This window comes from Nyctibius grandis, chromosome 9 (assembly GCF_013368605.1).
Source record: "Nyctibius grandis isolate bNycGra1 chromosome 9, bNycGra1.pri, whole genome shotgun sequence".
NCBI classification, from domain to species: Eukaryota; Metazoa; Chordata; class Aves; order Nyctibiiformes; family Nyctibiidae; genus Nyctibius; species Nyctibius grandis.
The window spans coordinates 30,708,036-30,732,934 of NC_090666.1; the positions used below are offsets into that span (position 1 = coordinate 30,708,036).

The window sequence follows — 24,899 nt, forward strand, 5'->3', positions numbered from 1 at the left end:
TTGTGTGAATATAAATGAAGTCATGGAGGGTAAGATCACTGGGTGAAGTTCATAGTTTAGGCAAAATGATCCACTTTGTTGCATTGTTACTGTATTTTCCACAGCTGGAAAAGAAAGCGGAGTCTTTAAACCGTGAAATAGAGGAGACCAGCTCTGAACTGGAGACGCTCCTTCAGCGGCGGGACAGAGAAAACCAAGAAGGAGGGAATTTGGTAGATATGTTGAGATCTGATATGGAGCAGTCCAAGGATGAAAGGTTTGTACATCTTGGGTTGTATAATGCTTAGTGGTTGGTTTTTTGTTTGCTAGTTTTCTCACTTTTCATAAAGAAATCAATAACCAGGCAAAACTAAGCCAGTGCAAATTAATACTGTAGGATGATGATATATTGGCTTTATTTGCAAGGTTTTTTGAGTTTTTTTTGTATTACCAGCCATTACCAACCATTACCTCTTCATTGATACGGAGAGCAAGGTTGGGTTTTGTTTTGGTTTGGTTTTTTTCTTCCTTTTTTTTTTTCTTGTGGTCTGATGGAGGCTTTGGTGTTTTGGGGTTTCCACTGTCTATAATCTTGGAAGAAGCTAGGAAATGGAGAAAGCCTCTCGGTCATAGAAACCCTTCAGTGCAATGTAGGTTGGTTTGATATGTCATTGAAATGTGTGGATTAGAGAGAAGCTGTCATGCTGAATAAGCTTCTAGAAGAATTCCCTCTCTCACCTTTAAGAAACTGGCTTACTGCTTTTCTTAAAACTAATATGTTTTCATAAATATAGTTTTTATTGTCTACTCTGCCAGAACAGCCCTAGTTATTTTGGTGTCACAGATACTATAGTAGTAGATGTGTTCTCCCTACTGGTGCTACCACAGATGTGGAAGCCTGAGATGCTTGTCACTGCTGTATGATCTCTGCATCTACCTGTGGAGAAGACAAAAGGTTTTTTGTTGAGCCTGCTCTGTGAAAATGGCCTTGTTTTTTTGTGAGTCATCTGAATCATTTTCACTGATAACTGTCAGACTGTGGCATTTTAGACTGTTTTTCAGTAGGTTCAAAATGTCTTTTAAATCAAGTGCATGCAATTTTTGAAGTCTTTGATATGCTTTTGTTCTAGGAAAAAACTGCAGGAGTCTTATCAGCATGTTTTAAAATTGCTTATAGAGTTGGTGAAGGCCACAATAGCTATTGAGGACCTTATCTGTAGCAAGATTGGTCTTTGCCTTGATGACAGTCTGACTTCTGGAGATTCTAGAGAAAGTCACATTATTATGGAAGAAATGGGATTCATGCAGTATTTCAAAGCCAAAGAGAAGCATCACCTAGAAAAAGGTGAGTAGAAATCTGCATAATTGGATGTAGTCAATTCACATTCTTGAAAAACGCCTTTTCAATTCCCTTTATTTGGATGAGGTTCAGAAAGGGGTTATCTCTTGTTGCAGGGTTTTCTGTGTCTCTTTCAAAGTTGCTCCACACTTAAGATAGTGTCTACCAGTGTTCTTTCATTTTAATTCTTTTAATAGTGCAAAGACTAAAATGTTGCTGGAAAAAGCTGAATGGGTTATAGAGCAGGAAAAATGAATGCAGAGTCTTGAGCCCTGATGTATATAGCACAATATATCTAAACATTGTGAAAGAGCATCTTGATTTGTCAACATTGAGTTATTAACGTGTGGAAGCTTTACCTTGTAATACATCTTCAGGATCAAGCAATATTGTTATCTGAGTGGGCAGTTCTGTGTCATTTTTCTGTGTTTTTAAATAGCTTGCTTGTTTTCAGTAGATGAACTGCTCGATGAAACTCTCACAGAACACAACCAGCTGTCTCCAGTGACTGACGAGGGGTCTGAGTTGAGCCAATACTTATGTGAAAGTGTTTTTGCAAAGCCAGAATTGGCATGTGAAAATGAAGAAATGATACTGAAAATTTGTCATCGTTTGCGCACTGCAGTGGAGAGACTTCTGGAGCTGGTTACAGAATCAACTAAACAAGTAATACATCCATACAGATTTAAAAGTTTGATTATACTATAAATGTGAAATCTGTTTTAAGACTCGTGTATTTATCACCCTGTAGGGACTGGCTACTAAAAAGAAACAGATTTTGTCTGAATACATGACAAGTTATCAGTATAGGGAGGCATGTGCATCCGCTGCTCCTTACAACAAAGGTTTTGCCCTTATTTGATCATTTCTTATAAATGAGACTTTAGCGACTTGTTTTTTTTTCCTAGCAGATCCTGTAGGAAGGCTGTAAGTTGGTTACCTTAAGTAGATTTAAACTAGGATTTTTAGATGCATTTGGTAACTTCAGGAGACCAAGAGTTAAGGGTCATTGAGGGGTTTTTATTGTACTTCACATCAATGCTTCTTCAACATTGATAAGCAGGTTCAAGAAAACTCAGTCCCATGTTAAAATGTTTTGGGGATATGTAAATAGTAGGAAGCAAACATCCTTGTAATTATATACTGCTTAGTTGTGATAAAAGGAGCTGGACTCAATATCATAAAAGAATGTGAGTATTTTCATACTGAGTTTTGCAGTGTCTACATATTCAGCTTTGGGAAGAGAAGTTGTAAAGTAAATCTGAAGTAGATGCCCAAGTACTGTATACATTTAGAGGATTGAATTTAGTGCTACAGTAATTAGTTTGTCGAGTAAGGAGGCCCCCAATTTAAGAGAAAATGTGAAGGGAAGGAATATATCTGAAATTCATCTTCTCTTCAAGTATTTTGTGCAACCCAGAGATAAGTGTCTGAGTGAAATGTATATTCACCATCTTAAAAAAATCCCTCCGAGAATTTGCTGCTTAAATTTGTACTTTTGGGTACTGATGCTGGTTCCACTAGCATGTAGCTAACTTGTGGTTGAAGCACTTCACTTGCCCAAGCTGTGGCAGATCTACATTGTAGGTCACCTTCATCAGCTGCATTCAAGCATATTTTGCTTACCTCTGTGAAATGTCCTATCCACCAGGATAAGCTAAATATAAACTAAATGGGAATAGGGCTGCTCTGTTCCTTTCCTTTGAACTTGAGATGTTGCACGTAGGAATGCGAGATACATAGTCTCAGAGAACTGGTGCCGTACCTTGGAAACCTGATAATATATTGACTTCACTGTCCATTAGACGTGCCTGAATCTTTTGAAGAAATTAATTGTAAGGATGCTTTGAATTTCAAGTGGCTCAGGAATTGTCAGGCTGAGCACTTTAGCCAACAGGGAGGTGTCTCTATGCACAGTAAAGAAACTTAGGTGCCTAAGGAAGATTTGTGGCAAAAATACAGGTATGTGAGTGCAGGGAGTCACCCAAGTGTCCAGGGGTTTTGGGCAAAGTCAACCTAATACTAAAATGAAACTTCAAAACCTGGACCTTAATGCATAAAAAATTAAGAGGGTTTTTGTTTAAATGTCTGTAGTATTGTTATATTGCATGTGCATCCAAGATCTGATGCTAGGAGAAATTTTTTACTTTTAGCTGGAGAAAATGCATGAAAACCATGTGCAATTTAAAGAAGAATTCAGCCGACGAAATCAGGAAACTGCCCAAGTGGTTAGTCAGCACCAGGAACTAATGGAGTGCCTCAGCGAGGAAAATGAGGCCAAGAATCAGCTGGCTCTAGAGCTTCATAAAGCAGAGGGTAAGAAAATGAAACCGCTATGAAGAGATTTCAGTGTCATTTATTCATAGCTCATTCCTCCAAATATCTGATAGGCTTTTTGAGTCTTTTTTTGTTCATTTGCCTGTCTATAATCCATTTTCTGCATTTCAGGTTACTAAGTTACTTAAAGCATGGATATTCTCTTGCAAATTGCTAATTCTCTTCATGCATTTCCCTGGGGCAAGCGTGATAGTGGTTAGTCCTATACTTATACCCTTGACTGCATGTGAAAAATACCATGATTTTTAAACCAGCGGTTTGCATTCCTGCATGTCTAAACATGGGAGCTTGGATTATTGAAAAGAAGATATGCTCCCAGCGTAAGTCAGCCCACCTGTCTGACCTTGGAAGGGTTCAGCATGAACTAGAGCAATGTTTGATGGTAGTGCAGGCATAAAGAGATTCTGTAAGAAGAGACAAAAAGGCTGAGGCTGTTGAACTCAACACTATCACAGACTGCACATCATCAGTCTAATTCCTCCTTGTGAAGATTACAGCTTGAGGCCTTTGCCTTTATGTAGGAGAGTCTTTGAGGGTTTCTGTGTCCTTCAAGTTGAGCTTCTCTCCCTAATCATGGCACCTGCCTTTCATTCCTCTTCAGTCATGCTCCTTTAGGCTTATTTGGTCTTTCCAAAATCCTATTTCCTTCCTTTCTGTGGATTGTTTCTGAACTTCTTGGGCTCTGAATCTAACACTTGATCTTACTTTCTGGACATTCCTTTTCTTTGAACCTCAACCTGCAGCACAGGTTGTGTCAGGCTGTCCTATGTTGTGAGGTGATCCCCACATATATTCTACATGTTTGGAGACATTTTGTGACCTGGCAGCATAATAAAATCTGTTAGAATTCATTAACTGGTACATTTTATCTCTTAAGATACTTCAAAAAGCCTAGCTACAGTGTAAATTTAAGTCACCCTGCACATCTTCCTTTCTATGTCACCTTCCATTGTTGGCAAAAAATCGTTTACTGGTGTTTTCAAGCTGCTTTTTTTCCAATAGATGAATTTGTCTGTTGTTTTATTTGTATTCTGACTTGGGATTTTAGGCATTATCGAGGGCTATGTTGCAGAAAAAGCTGCATTGGAAGAGGCCTTGAATCTAAAAGAAGAATCTGAACGTCGCCTTGTTGTGGAGCTGGAGAATATGCGTGAACGCTTCCAGGAGCTAACCCAGGATCAAGCAATTCTTGGTGAGGAGTGGGTATGACACTATTACTGGAAAACAAAATTGTCTCCAGTCAGGGCACACTGCAATGTGTTTCTGTAATGTATCAGTCTTTGGTTTGATGACCTAGTGAGCACCTCAGTCTGGTATAGAGGTTAGCAGGGTCTTGTAAAAGCAGAAAATAAAATAAAACAGCTGGTTCTTTGCTTATAAGGTGATAGTACTGTTAGTGAAGGGTACTGCTGTAGTCTTATGCTTAGAAATGGAAAATGTCTGAGAAAATAAGAGACATGTATTAACTACAGGTAGTTAGTTGCAACAGATAATTAGCACCTAGTTAGTAACTGAAATGCTGGTTATTTGACACTGCAGTCAAAGAGAAGAGTTGGAGCTTCAAGGATTTTGACTGCTTCCAGGTTTATGGAGATAACTTAATAATGATGGAATAAATAAAATACTCCTGGAAGATTATTTGAATTATGAAAAAACTGTTGTCACGGTTTTAAAGCTGGGCCAGCTATTAAACCTGTGGCAGATGCCCTCTGTTATCCCCCCCCCGCCCCCCAAAGGGAAAGGGAAAGGGAAAAGGGAGAGAGACTTCCGGGTTGGAAAGTTAAACTGTGATGATGATGTGTACTTAGTTTCATACCTAAGCTTTTCCCCTGCTCCCCAGCCTTGTCCTGTCAAAACATACACACATGATCAGTAAGGGTGACTGTGGAGAGATTTTCATGATCAAGCTCAAAGTCTGTTCAGGTTTTTAAAGGAAAGTACCTGGACTTAAAAAGCTGAATGAGGTAGCGTTGTTGGAGAGGATAAGGTGAGGCAAGTATCTTAAACATTTATATAAAAGAGAGACTCACTGCAAGCCAAAGACAGCCCCTGAAATACCAAATCGAACTCAGATAAGTAGGTGCAAATAAGCAGTCTACATAACTCCTTCCCCGACTGCATCACTCCTTCAGCCCCACAGAGTATGTGATGTGATGTAAGCTAACTACAGGGAGCTTGTGTAAGGGAAGTGGAGTAGGATAAAGGGGCACTCTTCAGCATACTGTATGGAGTCTAATGAGTGGAAGTTGGGGCTGTGACAACTGGCACTGCAAATGAAGGAGCACACATTTTAACAGTGACAGCAGTGATTTAAAAAAGATCTTGAAGAATCTCAGTGTAATATAGCTGGCTTGCATGTAAGATACTTTTTTGATTCAGAGAAGAAAATTCAGAGATGTTATGTCACTTGCACTATGCAGGAACTCAAGACTAGGTTATGCTGGTTCTTAATGATGAATCTGTGAATCATTTAACAGCATTATATAGTTTTGACTTCTTGAATTTGCAGCCTTAATGTCATTCTAGTACTTCTATAAGTTAATTTTCCTGTATCATCTTCCAGTATCGTTTGGGATCACTACCTTTACATTTCTGCTATTGCCAACATTATGCTACCTTCAGCTATGTCACCACAATGCCACCTTCAGCTATGTTGCGTAGATCTTTACTGCCTGAGCAGACTATTTAACAGGTAGTTGTACATAGTGCATACTTAAGTCAGAAATAAAGACAGCAAGAAACAGTTTTCTAGTGAATTTCTCCATTGTCATTAGTAGAGGAATGTAAAGACTCTATGTTTCAGGGTGTGGACTCAAATTCTATAGGAGGAGTATGTTTGACTGGACACAGTCTGTTGCAATTATCTGTCCAATTCTCAGCAGCCTCTGTTATAGACTCCTGCCTGGCTTTCAGCCCTACTGTACCATTCCTCTGCAATTCTTGTCTGCCTCTTGACTCTCTCCCACCTCATCTTCTCCTCTTCACCTTGCCGCTCTTCACCTCTCTGACTCGACTCCACCGTTGTCCTGCTCTTGTGGGCTGCCATCCTTCTATGTTCTTCCTTTTCGCTCTGCACACGACCTTTCAAATGTAGTGCAATCAAAATACTCCTGTTATACATAGGATCATAGAATGATTTGGGTTGGAAGGAACCTTTAAAGGTCATCTAGTCCAACTCTCCTGTAATGAACAGGGACATCTTCAACTAGAATATAATATAATATAATATCTTAGTTGGAAGGGACCTACAATGATCATCTAGTCCAACTGCCTGACCAGTTCAGGGCTGACCAAGTTCAAGCATGTTGTTAAGGGCATTGTCGAAATGCCTCTTAAACACTGACAGGTTTGGGGCATTGACCACCTCTCTAGGAAGCCTCTTCCTGTGTTTGAACACCCTCTCGGTAAAGAAATGTTTCCTAATGTCAAGTCTGAACCTCTCCTGATGCAGCTTTGAACCATTCCCATGCATCCTGTCCCTGGATCCCAGGAAGAAGAGATTGGCACCTCTCTTTCTGCTTCCCCTCCTCAGGAAGCTGGAGAGAGCAATGAGGTCACCCTTCAGCCTCCTTTTCTTCAAACTAGACAAGCCCAAAGTCCTTACTTGCCCCTCATAGGACATTCCTTCCAGCCCTGTTGCCAGCAACTAGATCAGGTTGCTCAGAGCCCCGTCCAACCTGACCTTCAGTGTTTCCAGGGATGGGGCATCTATCATCTCTCTGGGCAACTTGTGCCAGTGTTTCACCACCCTTATCGTAAAAAATTTCTTCCTGGTATCTACTCTGAATCTACCCTCTTTGTTTAAAACCATTACCCCTTGTCGTGTTGCTACAAGCCCTATTAAATATAGTACATATCTTAGTATTAAACATTGTGTCCATCTCTGACCTCTCATATGACATCTTAGTAATATCTTGCTATTACCTTAAGAGAAAATTGAATAGTGGTCCCGTGCAGATTGTCTTGGTTTACAGAGTCTACGCTTGTTTACCCCAGTAAGCAGAGGAAGAGGTGGGGGCAGAGCTCTCTTCCTCATGGGAAAGACAGCAGAACATAAACAGATTCAGGGGCTGTAACTGAAACTAAATGCATGTTGTGCTTGCTTTACAACAGTGATTATGGCCTCGAGTAATATGTCCCCTAGGAAGTGCAAAATAATTCCATCATATTGTTGAACACAAGCATGTCTGTGTGTCATGGAAGTGTATGACAGATTCAGAGTCTGTAAGTCTGTGCCAGTGAGTCCCACTGGACTGAATCCTGCTTTGAATCCCCTGACAGGAAGGGGGGTTTGAGACACTAATTATTTCATCTCTGGGGAAAATTGCAAAAAGAGAATATTGATTGTCTTAGAAAGTACATGAGTGAGTAGCCAAGAATGTTGCAACAAACTTGCACGGTTATAATGTAAAACCATTTCTATAGTAGCTCTAGTCCAATTACAGACATGGATCAATGTATGTCATCAGGCACTTTGTATCTTAATAAAGATGAAGTGCATTTTTACCAAATAAAAGGTAGGCATTAGCTGTATTACATAGAATTATTTACTGATTTAGACGATGGAATGGATCACAATGTCCTGTTCTTGTCTTGTACATGTCTATGTGTTTTGATTTCTAGGAACACCTGTGGCTAATGTAGCACAAAAAGAAGGTTCAGGTTTGTAATGATGAATGGGGGTTTTCTCTGGTTTGTGTTGCTGTAACACTGAGTGAATGAATGGAGAGTTTTGATTTTATTTTAACAAAGAGGAATAGTACTTCCTAAATAGGCCCAAGAAATTACTGGCATTATGAATATCTTGGCAAAAAAAAGTTACTACTTTAGTGATGCATTAGAAAACAACTAAAACTAAGAATATTCAATTCACTGGTCAATATTTAAAGGAAAAAAAAATGTTTTGCTGCTGTTAGGCTTAAAGTGCATTGTGCCATTATCTTTGTGTTTGCCAGCTTCATTTTTCTTTTGAGGGGATGGAGAGGGTTGTAAGCTTGCTGTGAGCTTCTAATGATACACAGTGGGCTGTTAAAATGATTAAATTAATTTAAAGGGGGTAAAAAAAAATATTTGAGTTGATGTAAAAATGGAGAGCTAAAAAAAATAGAGCAAGAACTTAAGGAAGTCCAAGGGAGACTAGAGAAATGTAATTGAATGGGTAGGTGAATCAGGAAAAAAAAAAAAGAGGAGAGCAGAATGGTAAGGAAGGCTAGTTATGAGAGGAAAGATAAAACTGAAAACAAGCAAGAAGGATCCAGAGTTTTATACTGACTTTGGAAGTGTAATGCTGAAGTAAAATTTGTAGGTGCCAAAGTGTGCATACTTAACTCCTGAGGAGCAAATATCTAGATCTGATAAATTCATAGCTGCCATGATCAGGTTTTGTAGTCTGCTCAAGATATAGTTCTCTTAGCATGTTTTTAGATCGATTTTTTTATTTATATGCACATATGTATTTGTAGGTGTGTTCTCTTGCATTTTCACTATCTCTTTTCCTAGGCTTTTTTCTTTTCCCTCAAAGGGTGTGAGCTGAGTAAACCAAGTCCCTCAGGTGAATAAAAAAGAATTATCTAGGTCAATTCCAGTTAGAGTTAAGAAGCTGCACTGGGCTGTCTTGCCTATTATTATATCTTTATTCCTTCTGTCCATTCAGATCTCCCTCAAACACTATTTTTATTTTTATACTGAAATTTGCTGCTGCCCACTCAATGAGAGGGAAGGTCTAACCTAGCTGGTTAGAGTGTGTTTGGGGATTGACGTTCTCCTGGTAGCTGCAGTCCAGCTCTTGCCAGCAACTTGTTAGAACTTGAACAGTTGCATTTGCTGCAAGTGCTGAGCCCTCCAAATCATCCCCTTTCCTCCACCCCAGCCATCTGTAGTACTCTTCCTCTGTTTTGGAATTGTTTGTAGTATGTGGAAAATATGATAAATAAAAATCGTGTTGTTTGGAGTTGATTGACGTGGCTTATTCCTTACAAAGCTGATGCCTCCTCCCTTTTTCGACCTGGAGTACTAATATGAGTAGAACGGCCTCGCTAATAAAATGCACTTAGAATGGAGCTTGGCGTTTGCTAATGATGATCTTGGGAGCGGGGAAGAGTGCGCCGGGGCATTACCAAAGTGGGATTGCATGATTTGAATTAGCATTAATAAATAGTCGGTTTGTCCCTACAAAGAAGCAGATCTGTGATCTGAGGATCTATTCGTGTTGCTTGAAATTATATTTATATGCTTGGGGAATGTGTGCTTAAAAATTGCTCAAACAGGTTACACTGAGATTGCCAAAATGTGATACCTGCTTTCTATGAAACATTTTTAATTCCACATAAAATCTGTTAGCCTAATTCTTTTTTCCATTAACTTGCAGTTCTGTCTGAGGAGGTGACCGTGACTGTTCAGTTTTATCGAATGAATATTTTGTTCCTCAGAAAGCAATAGTGTTCCTTTTGAAGATAAAAAGAAGCCCTCAACTCATTAATGACCACATTTCTTAGGATATAGAAAGAAAAAAATCACTGTGCTTGTTTTCACCAAAGTGTCAGTTCTTTTCTAAGGGGGTCAGTCTACATATGTGCCCTTCCTGGGAGTGCACGTGTATCTGTACGCACTATACCTCACCCTCCTTTGTGCACCATATGTAAGCAAATACGGTCAAGTGCTATTATATACCCATCTCCTGCCTGGCAAACCACAGCACTTGGCAGAAGATATTCTCTGTTGTGCAGCTGTGCCTGGAATTCAGTCTCCTAATGGCATTCAGACTGTCATTGGCGTTTTTCTAGACTTTGTGTTTCAGCCTTGGATAACTTGCTGTGTTGCATCTCATGATGGCAGGAGGCTATTACTGCTCCAAGTGAGGCATGAGAGAAATTGCTTTGGGGGAGATTCTTCATTTACCTGCACGCATTCTGCCAGAGCCTGAGTTACATCCACAACTCAATGAACATTTGATTAGGAAACTTGAAGCTTAGTTCACATGATTATTTAGCACTGTGCTAGAAGAAGTAGGGAGCGTGGCACAGCAATTGCACGGTTGTTATTATCATGTAGGCGTCTGAGATACCACTCTTGGTAATGGTGAGTTTGCAAAATTAGTGCTTGGAGTGACATGTAGTTGGAATGTAGTTGTGGATTATCACTCAGAGGCAGAAATTACCAGGACTAGAGCTTTTTGAGATACGTAGTCTGTGTGTATATCTCCAGCAGTTCCTCAAAGTCCTTTATTAATCCTGTGATTTGTATTTATCAGCCAACAGCAATTTTACAGTGGTGGGAGAAGCCTGGTGCCAGTGTATCTGTGTGTAAGGGAGGGCAGGGCTCTTAACATGTTGTCTAGGGTGACTGCAAACCAAAAAGGTTTTTTCCTTCAGCTGGTATGTGTCATGCTCTCACATTGGCAATGCACATGTGTGCTACACATCTCAAAGAATTCAAGTCAATGGTAAGCAATTATGTGTCTGTTTCAGAGGCTACCATGGGTGCTTAGCAAATCTGACAAACAGTTAAATAATCTGGTACAGTTCTGTATATGCTCAGTTTTCTTTCACTCAATCTCCTAGATTTATCTTGCATATTTTAATATTGCCTTAATGCAGAGAAAGTATGGTTGCTACAGTAAGAGACCAGGGTGACTAAATCGTGGAATCACAGGGTTGCTGTGGACCTCGAGAGCTCATTTAGTCCATATTTTTGTCCCAAAACAGAATCTACTTTACTTGTTTCTCTTGTCCAGCCTCTTTAATTTCTAGAGACAGAGACTTTGCAGTCCCTTCACAGTCTGTTCCAGTGCTTCATTTTCCCCAATGTTTAATGTAAATGTTACTGCATCATTTTAAGCTTGTGACGCTTAACCTCTCAAGCATGAACGTGGAAATGTTCATCTTTCTTGGCTTATTTTAAAGTGTCTAGAAATTTAATTAAATACCTGTGGACAGTGAAGCACTAGAAAAGATGTAAGGAGGCTGTGGTATCACTTTTGTTTTCGAAGGTTTGTGAAAGATGTTAGGTCAGAAATCACGTGGATTGAGTTGATCGTGCTTGGAAAAGGGAATTGTCCCATTCTGGGCGCTGGGCTGGATGACCAGTTAAGGTCCTTGTTGAAATCATAGACTGACCTTTTTCTTTATGCCTGAAAACATTTGAATGGAACATCTGGAAAGTAAAATAATGAGCTCCTGCAGGACCTTGCTTTAAATGCTAAATAGCCCAACTTCTGTTTTCGTGTTCAGGTTACTTTTAGCTATATGTACATTAAAACAGTCTTGTTCCAAGTGCATTCACAGTAGAGTCTTAGTCTGGGTCTTCTAAACAGTGTATTCAGTGCATCCAAATGATTGAAAATGCAGTTTGTAGGTATAAATTAGCTCTTGATAACTGCAATAACCTTGTGCTACGTAAGTTTTCATAGATGTGGTATTTCCTTTGCAGTCTATATAGGGCAAATATGTGCCATCTTTTTCACAGGTGTTTCTTCCCTTTGTAGCTTCAGAACTGGACTGATTTTCTGCAAGTGTGATTTTTCTCTGGGTTTTAATCTCCACTGAGGTTCAGAGTAAAATATTAACTTTGCTTTCTCATAGCAGGTAGCTTCAGGATAGGGCTGGGCACTAGTGGTCGCTGAAAAGATGGACGGGGTGCTAACTCAACAGTGTAGAAGTCAGCAGCAGTATCCAGCATGGCACAAGGCAGAGAAGTAATTGAGAGGCTGACCTGAGACTGGGTGTTGGAGGTCTGAGGAGGATCTCAGCACGACGGTTTGGAGGAATTGAGAATTCAGTATTAGATGGCTTGATTGAGAAGAGATTTGAAGGAAGTTGGGGTGGCAGGGGTGGCAAGGATTTAGGATAAGAATAGTGAAGGATGGGGCAGTTGGAAGGACGGGTATGAGAGACTAGGTGGCTGAAAGTGGAGTGTGGGGCTTAAACTTAGGGATGGAGTACATCTGGAATGGAATTAATTTTGAGGATTGAGGATCTGGTGTGGTTTGGAAAGAGCCTCTGGGGTAGGAGGAGTGTGGAACTGGCGTTGAGAGAGCAAGGACCTAAGGAAGGAATTTGAAGGACTCCTGGTCAGATGAGATGGGGCTCTCTGGAATTGTGAGGTCTCCAGGGGTGAAGGTGAAAGCTTTCTATGTGCCCAGACTATCTCCAACTAGGATTCACTTTGAGATTGAGAACAGATGACTGTGTCCTCCTTTACCACGTTGTATGATAGTCTTAACAGAAATGGCTTTCAGAGACACAATGGGCAGTCAAGTATCAGACTTCCTGTTGTGTCTCTTACAGACCATCTCAGGAGATGTTTTTCTTCGGTTTTTACGCTGTCCAAAGTACCTGAATTTAATCTCATCTTAAACTCAATTTGATTTTTGTACCCTGTACTGACAAATTCATTGTTATTTTTGTGTTCTCATTCAGGTCTACTCAAGGAAGTAGAATATTTAACAAAGGAGAAATTAGAGCTTCAGTGTCAGGCAGAAAAGGACCATTCCAACTTACGCTCTCAAATGAAAGTTTTGGAGGTGGAACTAGAAGAACAACTGCATAGTAATCAAGACCTGGCTACACAGTTATTGGAGGTTGCTGAATTAAAACAGCAAATTCAAGTTCTTGAAAAACAGCTTAAAAACCAGCGGCAATTCATGGATGTAAGCAAGCTTGGTACCACATTTCCATGGTTTTGGAGGTGATAAATACTCCTCCTAGTTTGTGATTGAGACTTGGAAGATGGTTCCTAAAATGGGATACTTTCTGTTTTGTTTGAAATTAAGACCTTCTAGTCTAGTAAAAGGAAGAAAAAAAAAAAAGCTAATTTTTAAATTCCCTTCATGTAGTATTACAGGATAATTTTTTCCTTTTTATTAATTGCTAATTATACATTGGAGTCAGAAAGGTTTTTTTTTCTTTCCCTGTAATTTTAGCTATGCTTTCAGGACTACTATAAGGTGTTAATTATTTTTAAGTGAGCAGAGTTTCTTCACCACAAAAACCCCAAATTTTTCTTGTACTCCATATTTTAATGAAATGCAAAGTTTCTAAAAAAAGACTTTCTCTGGCTGGGTTTACAGGAACAAGCTATAGAAAGGGAACATGAACGTGATGATTTTCAGCAGGAAATTCAGAAACTGGAAAAACAGTTAAAACTTTCAGCAAAATCACAGACTTCAGGAGAGCCCAGGGAATATGGGGTGAGTAAAATCACACTTAGTGGCCAAAGGAATTTGTTTATTACAATTAAATACCAAAACCTGTATTGTCTTGGAGGATTGGCTCTTGAGAGACTTTTTTCTCTGTTGTCACCCAGAGAGCAGATTTTCCCCCAGCTGACAGGACTACATTTAGGCAGTGAGAGTGTATTTGCATTATTTCTTATGGAGATGGGAAGAAATGTTGTATGTGCATTACAGTAAAGTTTCACAGCCTATGAGTCTGGTTTAAATTAACTGAGGAGGACAATACAGACACTCTGAGCACACCTGAGATGTCTTATGGGTTCTAAGTGTATTTTTCTAGCTATAGCAGTTATAATAAGAGATGTTCTTTGACTGCATGCCTAGTCCTATTTTAGTTTATAAATCAGTCCTTTTTTTCACATGTTCATTTGTTTGATGCTTGGTTTCAAAGATTAACTTTTGCTTTTTGTTTTTGTGTTTTTTTCACATAAATGAACATTATACAGAACTATGAATTGATTTTACAGGTATGGAAAACAGCATGAATATCTCTTTAACCTTTCTTTCATTTTCCTTTCAATCCCTTCTACTATAATTAGATCTGCTATGGCTTTTTTTCCTGTTCTTGAATGTCAAGTCTGCTGCAGCTTGACTTGGAGATAAGGATACATGTTTTAGGGTGGCAGAATTCTTGCAGGGAGTGAGGAACAGCTTTCAGTTTAATTCCCATAAGTGCTTCATTCTCCTGGCTTATTGCTCAGATGTATTACAGACAGTTACTTACTGTAAAAGAACTTTTTGGTGTGAAAGGAGAAGTTGAGGTTTGGAATATGAAACAAAGATAGCGGAATTATTATGATACACTGTGCCTTAGCCTTCAGCTTTTGCTTGTGGCCCTGCTCTTAACAAAACTTCAACGTGTATACTACTGAATTTCATTTCCATCTGTTCACTTTTTTACAGTTTATGAAACTGTGTACCTTGGTGTTAGAGAAGCAAATCTTGTAGGAACAACTGAATCTTTGATAGAGTGAATTTTCCATGCTGGAGGGCACCTGATGGTCTCTTGCCTTCTGTTACCTCTGATCGAACTTCGTTGGGCTTCTTAAGAAGCAGAGTGATTACATATCATTCTGCATCAGTCTTTGCTTCTCATTTGCATGAATGCCATTATCTGGCATTAAGATTTTCTGAATACATCACACACATAGCCTACATGTTATTTACAGTGTGGCAAAGATCAGAAAAAGAATGGCAAAGGATTTTGTTTTGAAGGCCGTGTGACTTGTTGAAGATCTGTTGGTACCCAGAAGGTTGTACCTCTGTGGCAGTCTTTCCCTAAATCTTGGGCATACAGAATCATAAAGGATATATGTCAAGTTAGTCAAAATCTGTCAAAGACCACAGCTTGCTTTCTATCCAAGATGTTAGATGGATGACAATTAGTTACTATTTACTAGTGTGCTTGTGGCTTAGTAGAGAGGAAGATCTGAAAAAATTAAGGCTAGCTGCTGTAACTTTGCAACCTCTCTCAGAAAGGATTAAAACTTAATTGGAGAAAAGCATGCAAGGAAGGTAACTCAGCAAGTGACATTTGTGGGTGGGGTGAGATATGCACGCAATCTGTGCCAAAATAAAATGTCAGGATTTATCCAGTTCTTACACAGTTGTTTAATGCAACTGTAACGTTGGTAACTGCTTGACCCACTCCGAAACAATTCAGTTCGCCTGAACTTCTAATTTCTGCATGTAGGAGTTACAACAAGTTCACAGTTGTTTTCTCTGCTGTTCTCTAGGCTCAAAGAATATGTGAGTGGGATTATTTTGTGAAAAGAGAGCTGACTGGTACTGGGAGCTACCAGCTGAGAGTATGCTGTGAGGGTGAAGGTTGTGAAAGTGTTTCCTTAGCTACAGAATTGCAGCTTTCTAGCAACGTGGTGCTAAAAAACACACTTTTCATGTGTGAAGTGTCATAGCGTCTGGGATTCTGATGATCTATGCCAAAATTTTATAGCGTTAGAAAGTATTAGACTTCTAAAAGATTTTTCTATACCGAAAAGCTTTTCTGTAAGGCCTGTGTTACACTTTACAGTTGATTAATTGCTGATGAGATGAGAAGGGAATAAGATACATACATAATTAAGCAAATGTATACGTGCCTAGAAGAAGTTGAAAATGTAATGTTAATCACTTTTGGTATTCTTAACTACTCTGTGATGCTCTCCACGATTATTGATTTGACTAAATTAACTCTATTCTTCTGTATTTTGCTAGAGGGTTTTTTTTTCTGCTGTAGTAATATCTGTACAGTGCTTGGAAGATGTAAAGTTCTACTTTAATACAAAAAATTTTTATTTTATAATATTGAAGTGCAATTTGCATAAATTCAGACACTTATTGATGAACAAGACATTTTTTTTTTTTTGTAAAATCTCATCTTCCTTGCTCATTGGTATTGACCAAATTATTTCTCCTTTAGAAGGTTTCCCATTGCTTTCCTATCTGAGCTTGCTTTCAATGTGCTTAATGACTTTATCACTTCAGACGTAGTCTGTTTGTCACACTTGGTTCTCTCCTGCCTCTGTTACCCACCAAAGCTCCTAGCCTTGCCCTCACGGTTACTACTGGGATGAATGAGTAACAGTTTTCCTGCAGCTCTGTGCATGATGGATCTCAGTGAGCTCAAATGCAAAATTGTTATCCTCCTCATATTTAAGCAATTTTTGGGAAAAGAGTACCTATTCTATGTTAACTACTGGGAATCTCTCTGATTTGCAGGCATTGAGTATGTTGTATTGCATATTTATCTTTCAATTATCTTCCTTTAAACTGGAATTCCTTGAAGTAACGGAAGAGGGTTCTGAGGTTATAGGAATATATCTAATGCTATTAGTAATAATTCATGTAATCTTGGGTTTTTTTAACCTTAAACAAACCAACAAAAAAACCCCACGCACACCACAAGGTCCCTTTTGGTGACCACTGGGCCTTGAGAGTATGCCTTCATCCAGCACTTTGCTAGAATACTGCAAATATTGAGAGAGTAATCAAATCTGTGTTTGAGAGCTGCTGCATTTGGAAAATAAGATTTCAGAAAGTTACTTTTTCATCCTTTCTGCCCACATCTGATTTTACTTTCATCTGGGATTTTAGCATAGTTTAGTCCATAGTAAAACTCCACCTTCTTTGCCATTAAATTACTCTTGCTTCCAATAGGAAGTTTGTTATATTGCCTGAATATCTGTAGAATGTGATTTCTCTACAGGTAGAATCTTTGCAAGCAGAAATAAAAGAGAAGATGGATGATTACAATAAGCTGTTATTAGAAAAGGATCAAAAACACCAAGAAATTACAGCTCGTGATAAAGAGATAGAAAAACTGGTGGCACAGATACAAGAACTGGAGTGTGGTGGTACTGAAGTCTCAAAGACTATACACTACTTGGAACAACAGCTGCAAAAAATGAAGAAAGTGGAAATCGAATTAAAACAAGTAATTTTTAAATACTTATTTAAATGGGAGTGGCATTATGCAGACAGTGTCATCACTGACTGTGTTAGTGTTGTTTTAGGCTATCCCTGGCACCTAGTGGTGAGTTAATGTGTTGTATTAATGGCAGATATCGCAGCCACAGTTTTAAACAATCTCTGGTTTTGCAAACTATAAGCCTACTTACAATAGAGACTGCTTCCTGACACTTGCCATGTTTGCATGGATCAGAGCTGCTCTTTTGCTTCTCAGGAAGTTCCTGAGAAGATAGTGTTACTGAATATGAAACATTGTGGGTTTCAATAAATAACTGTGTTTAAAATCATATTATCTTAATTGGCAGCTCTTCTTGCTATGTGCCTTTGGAGCCAGATCTGTTTGCCGTGCGCCAAAATTTTTAGTGCTTTCTTACTACTGCAGATTGAATCACAGCTTAGAGTTAAGAATTACATTCCATTTAGCAAAAGTATTTGCCTTTTACCAAACATCCAAGTAACCTTTTAAACCTTCCTAAACGAAATGTTTCAGTTTCCTCCTAGCAATTTTCCTTGGTTAAGTATTGTTGGTGTGTCTGTCAAGTTTGAAGATTTGAGAATGGCATGATCTAAACTAAATTTATTAGTTTAATTGCTAATTCTGTAAATATTTGCTTCCATTATTCTTCATTGTAAAAATATTGAAGAAACTATTTTTTTTTTTTTTAGCTTCAGCTAATGTGATATAGACAAGCCAGTCTTAGGAACAATAGTACCTAATAAACTATCTATTTGGCACTTGCAAGATTGCATCTGGAGAACTGCTTGGATTTAGACTCCCATGTGCGAGAAAGACCTTGATGTATTGGAGCAAGTCTAGCAAAGGCCCATGAAGATGGTCAGGGGGATGGAGCAGATGATTTTGGAGGGGAGGCTGAGAGAACAGGGTTTGTTTTGCTTTGTGGAGATCTTATTGTTGCCTGCCACCACGTAATATGAGGTTATTGAGAAAATGGAGTCAGACTTGGAGGTGCACAGTGAAAGGATGAGAAGATACATGCATAAACTGCAACAAGGGAAATTCCAATTAAATGGCAGGGGGAAACGGTCATACTGGGGGCAGCCAAATGTTGAAAAAGGGGCTCAGAGCAGCAGTGGTGTCTCTGTGACTTGGAGATGTTCAGAATTTGGCTGGCTGAGGCCCTGAGCAGAGCCAAGTTGGTTCTGCTTTGAGTCAGAGGTTGGACCAGAGAGCTCTAGAGACCCTTCCCAGCTTAAGCTGTTCTGTGATTTTTGTCCAAACATGCAAAATCCGTGCCCATTAGCTTTTTTTTTCTTGGAGTGGATGGAGATTGTGATACTGCTGTTGGCAAGTTGCTCTTGTCCCTGAAATCTTAGCTTTCTGTTAAACAGCCTTTCTTTATCCACGCGAATTCAAAACATTCTTTTAGCTGTCTGAATGTCCTGGTAAATTGGTCTGTCTTAAAAATCCTAAATAAGGCAAATTCAGACTCTTTCCTCTTGTGTGCTGTGTGTGCCTGGACTGCCCCCAGAGCTGGTCAGAAAGCCAGCGGGGACTAGCTGGGGGCTACTGGGTGGAAATCAGATGGCCTGTTTACTATGGATGTGAAGGTTTGGACAACTGTTTTAAATACCTGTTCTTGGTCATGCTGTTTTGATAGTGCAATACACTGTTAACTTTGTAATTTATTTTTTATTTTTTAATTGATGCTGTCTTTCATGTTAAGATCAGAAGATGCTATCCAAGTGCTCTGGGTCTTAGTTCTCTTTGATTAGAGAAAAGATGGTCAAATTTAATATGATTTTTTTAGCAAATCATATGATGAGTCTAAAATAACCCTTCTGTTAGAGGTCAGTGTATTGAGCTATGGGCAGAATAAGTGTTGAACAGCAGAGGCTGTTACTGCCTTAGGTTTTTTGCCCAGCTTTCCTTTATTGTATGAAGTACAGATATGGATGACTGCTGTTTGGATGACTTGCCAAGTGGAGTTTTCCTCCTTGGACTGAGCCATCTCCTGAGAAGGTCTGTGAGGGAAAGAGGACCAAAGGAGAAGTTTTAAAAATAAAACTACAGTAGGTTGACAGACCACAGATCTGACAAAACTTAGTGCTGGTGCTTCACATTCTGACTTGACATGATGTTTTTGTAGTAGTGTCCAAAACTCTCAATCTCTTAAGTCTCTACCTCTTGAATTTAGGTTGGCAAATATATGATATCATAATAAATGTGGAAATGGCTACAAGAACAAGATGTTTAGGTTATTAAACATATAAAATGCTGTGTAATTGAGAAAGTATAATACATCACCAAATGCTGGATTTTCAGAAGTTGTTAAACTTGGGTTACAAAAAATAAAGGGTTAAAAACTTAAGTGAGCTAAAAACATTCGGTTGGTTTGCATTCCTATTTCTTTATAGGCCATTGGGATTAGGTGTTTCTTGTACTGGGATTTGTCAAGGATGATGAAATATTTTGGCAGGATTGTTCTGGTTAGGTGGGTATGTATATTGACAACAATTAATTCTAACATTAAAAAAAATGCTTTGCAGGATAAAGAGGCATTGCAACAGCAACAGTACAACAACCTGATTCAGATCTCTGCCCTACAGTCTAAATTGGATGAAGCGAGGCACAGAGTACCAGCAGACAGCACTTCTGCCCCAGTGCTGAAGGAGCGGTTACAGGCAGAGCAGGAAGCACTTCAGACAAAAGAGAGAGAGGTAAGAGTTTCGATCAGGTCTTGTAGACTTCCAAGGCACTCGTGTAATTGCAGAAACATTTTGTGCAGGCTTGTACTTGGGAATTTAAGCCATTCAAAAACCCAAATATTAATGTTTCTGTTTTGTCATCCCCCTGTCTGTCTGTCTTCCCTCCCATTGGAAACTGTTTTGTGATGATTCACATCAACTTTGAGACTGATCAGTAGCTGTTGTAAACTGATTTTCCTTTCCTTCCAAAGTTGGAAGAGAGTGGAAGGTAGATATATTTTTGTTTGACTTTGAGAGTGAGCGATAATTCCTTTAAGAGCAGAAGGGACAATTACCCATAATGGTGTCATCTGACCTTCTCTGTTTTGTGAGCCAGAGGATGTTAGCCATGAGTTCTTCTGACAAGCTAAGCTGAAACACAGTGTAATTGGTCACATTATTTAGAACTTTTATGTGATTTACACACACAGATATATACACACACCCCTGCTGTATGTTTATGTAATATTACATAATTATTATAGTATCTGTAATATTACGTAATTATTATAGTATCTGTAATATACAAACGTACAGCCCAGTTAAGGATGTGCAATGGAAGAAAAACATGGGTGACCCTCCAGTTAATTGTGCACCATTGTTTCAAGAGCAGTAAGATAATAAAAACTAATTTCTTACACATGCAAGTTTCATGTCTGTTATGAAGTCTGACCTCAGGAGCTGCTAAGCCTTTTTCATTCTAAAAGCCCCTATACCTTGCTACCCATTAAGGCAAGAGATGATAAAACCTGTGGGTGGCAATTTCACAGTGTTTCCAAACAGCTCTTTGCTCTCAAGCTTTCAAACAGTTACAAGCAGAGCAATGTGTAGTTATTGAATCTCTTACAGGTTGAAGGAGTCAGTGCTCAAAACTTTTTTTGATTGCTGTGTTACTGGGATTAGTACTGCAGTGCTAATTTCTGTCTTCTAGGAGGAGAATGGTGATTATGTTAACTGCTGGTGATTACATTAGACATCAAATGCTAACATGTCTCCTATTGTTATGTCAAATTATGTCAGTCAAGCCTTGATTGTTCAGAACATGGATTAACATACCTTTTATGAGCAGTTAGATTTTTTAAAAAGAAAATGGAAAACCACCTTTGCAGTACTTTGGTTTCGCAGCTGAGGAGCTGGAACACTATCTTCTTACCCTCCTTTTATGTCTTTAGTATTTTGTTAATGTAAATTGATTAGAGAGAGTTTAAATCATAGAATTGGCTGAAGTTAATTGCTCTCAGTAAAAAAGGCGATGAATTTTTATCTTTTCTGCTTAAATCTTAATCGAAACAACTATCCATTTTCTTCTTTGTTTAGATTGCAAGCTTGTTAGACCAACTAGAACAATATAAAGATAACTTGATCAGTAAAAACAAGGAGATACTGCAGTTGAACTTGCAGTTAGAGATGCAAAAAAACCTCAGCACTTCCAGCATCAGCCAGCTTCAGTTAGAGAGTGCACACTTGAAGGTAGGTTTCCTTAGCTTTAGAGGGCACCAGCTAAAACTTCAGAGATTCTCTTTCTTGAGTGTTGTGGTCTTCCTCTGGTGATGTTATAAACACATACTTAGTTTGTTGTGAAGGGAATATTGCATTACTGTCACAAGGTTAACGCTGGTTATTGTAGAACACACACCACCCCCACCCCGCCCCCCGCCCCCGCTACTCTAGATTCAGGCTTGTGGCATTCTCTTCTACAGTCATTTGATTTAAATAAAAAGCTCAGCTTTTTTCTAGCCCTGACAGATTATGAACTACAGTGTTGTCAGTTAGTAAACACTATAAAGTTTTGTGTGCCTTCCTGACCTCTACAGCTATAGCAGATGTTACAAGTTAGAAAACTGGTTGGTTGTCAGTCTGGCAACTTGAGTGTTTACCTCTTACCTTGACAGTTGAGAAATGTTGTGGTGATCTAATCCAGCCGTACAAATGTAAACAAAGTAGCTGTAGTTGTGTTCTTGAGCTCTTTAACATTCTAGTATGGTGAAGAATGTTTAAATAAAGCCCTTGGTTCTGTTCTGCCATTAGGTTGGGAGAGAAAGTAAGTCCTTTCTAATGAGATCGCTGTGTTTTCTGATCAGGAGGATCTAACAAAACTTCGTGTGAAGCAAAATCAGGACCTGGGTATTAGTGATTCCTCAGCTTTATCATTCCCACAAGCACTACTTAAAGAAAAGAATGAAGAAATCGATCATTTGAATGAGCAGATGAAGAGGCTCCAGAACGAGCTAGAGAATACTCGGGAGAATAAAGTAAGAGTACTTACTATGTGTTCATTGCTTGATTTTGGGGGAAACAAGGTGTACAGAATCTTATTGTGAATGAAATCTATTTCATAATTCTCTTAGGAAAGTAGAGTATTCTGAGTAGCTGCCAGCTAAGTGTGCAGTTCTTCCTGCTGTTAAATGTGTGAATTAATGCCTGTGTGATTCAGAAGAAAAATGTAATTTAAACTCTATGTGCAATAGTAATTCTGCCTACATATAGTAATATTCAGATCTTATCCTTTTGCTCAGGTTGTGGAAGACCAAAAATCTGAAATTGAAGAACTCAGATCACTTGTAGAGCACCTTCGTGGTGACCAGGAAAGGCTGCGTAAGGACAAAGATGAAGAGGTAGAGCAACTCCATGGAGTAATTGAGAAGCTTCAAAAAGAGCTGGCACAATTTGGACCAGTATGTCATGAAGTTAGTGACAACCAAGATGATCTCTATCAACTTGCATTGGGAAAGCCAGTGGAAAACCTTCAAAATGAGCTGATGAAGGGACTGGTAGATTGTCAGGGTGATACTGATCCAAACAGAAGAAATGAATTGCTACTCTCAAAAATGAGAGAACTTCAGGAGGAACTAGAGCTTGTCTTAGCTGCTAGAGAAGCTCTGCAGCAGAAACTGGAAGAAAAGGAATTGCAGTTCAAAATGGAAGTGGAAATTTTGGAGAAAAAATGCCACAAATTACGAGAGTCATCAGAGCAGCATGTTGCAGAGCTAACCTCTCTGAGAATACAGTATGATGCACTTCAGGAAGAGTACAGCCTTTCCCAAACACATTTCTCTCAGAGAGAGGTTGAAGCAAAGATGACGACTTCTCGCATTCAAGAACTTGAAGATACTGTGCGAGAAAGGGAAGCAAATATTCTAGAGAAAGATATGCAAATGAAGACAATGGCAGATCAAAGAGAAGCTGCCACGACCGAGTTGCAGTACTTAACAAAAAAGGCAGCAGAGCTTCAAACTGAGTTGGAAAAGAGAGATGCAAGTCAGGCTCAAGATGTTTATAGTCTTCAATTAGAGGTTTCTAGACTTGGTATCCAGGTGCAAGCACTGAATCAGAAAGAAGTAGCTTATCAGAGAGAAATCAATGAACTGAAAGGTAGCACTGCAAAACTGAAAGATCAGATCGAGGCATATGTGAAAGAGCTTGAAACCTTACGACTGGAAAGAGGTGAACTTATTTCACAGTTGGAGTCGTACAAGCCAAAGGAGCAACGTGATCATGAAGAGACTAACCTTCTCAAGCCATTCTGCCAGAGAGAAAGAAAAGGCGTAGCCCTTAAAAAAGGAGGGGAGGAATTGGAAGAACTGGAAGCAAATACTGATCAGTCATTTGCAGTGTTGGCTTTCCCTACTGATAAACTGGTATGTGATTTGTTTTTTAATAGTATTATTTGTTTTTTAAAATAATCCAATTTTATGTGTCATATAAAGCCCTATAGTTTATCAGTGCTGTAAGAAAGGGTGAAGATGAATACTGTGGCATAAAGACAGCTGTGGTGAGTCAGTTGAAGAGTCTTGTCTGTCTCTGTAGTTTCTCCAGCAGTGGCTAGAGGTAGATGCCTGGAAGGACTAAGAACAGGGCAAGGATGCATGGAAACCTAATCCAGTCAGTTTTTCTGAGCTGGATATGTTTTAGATCCTAAGGTATGTATTGGGTGTAGGTGGCAAGGTGTTGGCAGTGGGAGGGCTGCAGGAGGGCTTCCCTGAGAAAAGGCCAGGGCTGCTCTGTGCTGGGCACAGCTGGTTCTACTGCAGGACACATCTGAGCCTATCAGCCATGTGTGTGGCACCACAGAGAAAACATATTTAAGGAAGGGCAAAACACTGCACAGGCAGTGAGGAGTGAGGGGGAAAAAGTGAGAAACAGCCCATGGAAGAGACCATGCTAGAGCAGATATCCACACCGCAGGGGAGGAGGTAGAGGAGTTTGGAGTGAAGGACCAAAATTGAGCCTGGGGAGAAAGGGTGGGGTGGGGAGAGTTGTTTCAGTGTTTGTCTTTGTTTCTTGCCATCCAACTCCATTTTAATGCGATAAATTTTCCCCCAAGTCAAGTCTGTTTTGCCCATGAGAGTAGTTAGTAGGTGATATCCCTGTCTTCATGTCCATCCATGAGCTCTTTCCGTCTTATTTTTTCCCCCTGATCTGTTGAGGAGGAAGAGTGAGAGAGTGGCTGGGTGGGCATCTGGCAGCCAGCCAAGGTCAACCCGCCACAAGCTACTAGGACTATGTTTGCCATGCTTTGTGGCTGTCTTGGAGAACTACTTGAAAATACTTTCTCGTGTCTCATGGTTTTTTTTAGAAATCTTAATTTACTGTGACTCTTTCTTGTATTTACTCTGAATCGTTTCTAGAACCATTTGCTCCAGATAACCTTCTGTGAACTTCTATTAAATTCCTCAGTTTTGGAAAGCAGAAGGACCCAGATGACCTGTTTTCAGAGGGCTGTGGTAGTCCGTCATATACCAACTTACTGTCTTCTAAGAGCTGATAAGTGTTAGTAAGAGGGCTTATATGAAATGAGTTTCTGAGTACATAGGAAAGGAAAACAGTTAGGTGTCAGGC

At 39.3% G+C, this 24,899-nt stretch overlaps 1 protein-coding gene across 13 annotated transcripts in view; it reads left to right on the forward strand.

Moving 5' to 3' along the window:
* Positions 1-24,899, forward strand: part of PCNT (pericentrin) — a 101,231-nt gene that overhangs the window by 43,845 nt on the left and 32,487 nt on the right. For 5 of the 13 annotated variants that reach the window (XM_068408016.1, XM_068408019.1, XM_068408017.1 and 2 more), the window contains 14 exons: positions 105-256; positions 1,110-1,324; positions 1,773-1,984; positions 3,472-3,634; positions 4,704-4,847; positions 8,279-8,317; positions 13,072-13,301; positions 13,722-13,841; positions 14,333-14,353; positions 17,092-17,319; positions 19,863-20,033; positions 21,378-21,530; positions 22,142-22,312; positions 22,577-23,698. In XM_068408016.1, coding sequence (XP_068264117.1) covers positions 105-256; positions 1,110-1,324; positions 1,773-1,984; positions 3,472-3,634; positions 4,704-4,847; positions 8,279-8,317; positions 13,072-13,301; positions 13,722-13,841; positions 14,333-14,353; positions 17,092-17,319; positions 19,863-20,033; positions 21,378-21,530; positions 22,142-22,312; positions 22,577-23,698 — 3,141 coding nt within the window. The remainder of the gene's footprint in view (positions 1-104; positions 257-1,109; positions 1,325-1,772; positions 1,985-3,471; positions 3,635-4,703; positions 4,848-8,278; positions 8,318-13,071; positions 13,302-13,721; positions 13,842-14,332; positions 14,354-17,091; positions 17,320-19,862; positions 20,034-21,377; positions 21,531-22,141; positions 22,313-22,576; positions 23,699-24,899) is intronic. The other 8 variants (XM_068408022.1, XM_068408023.1, XM_068408024.1 and 5 more) reach the window with 6 other exon arrangements.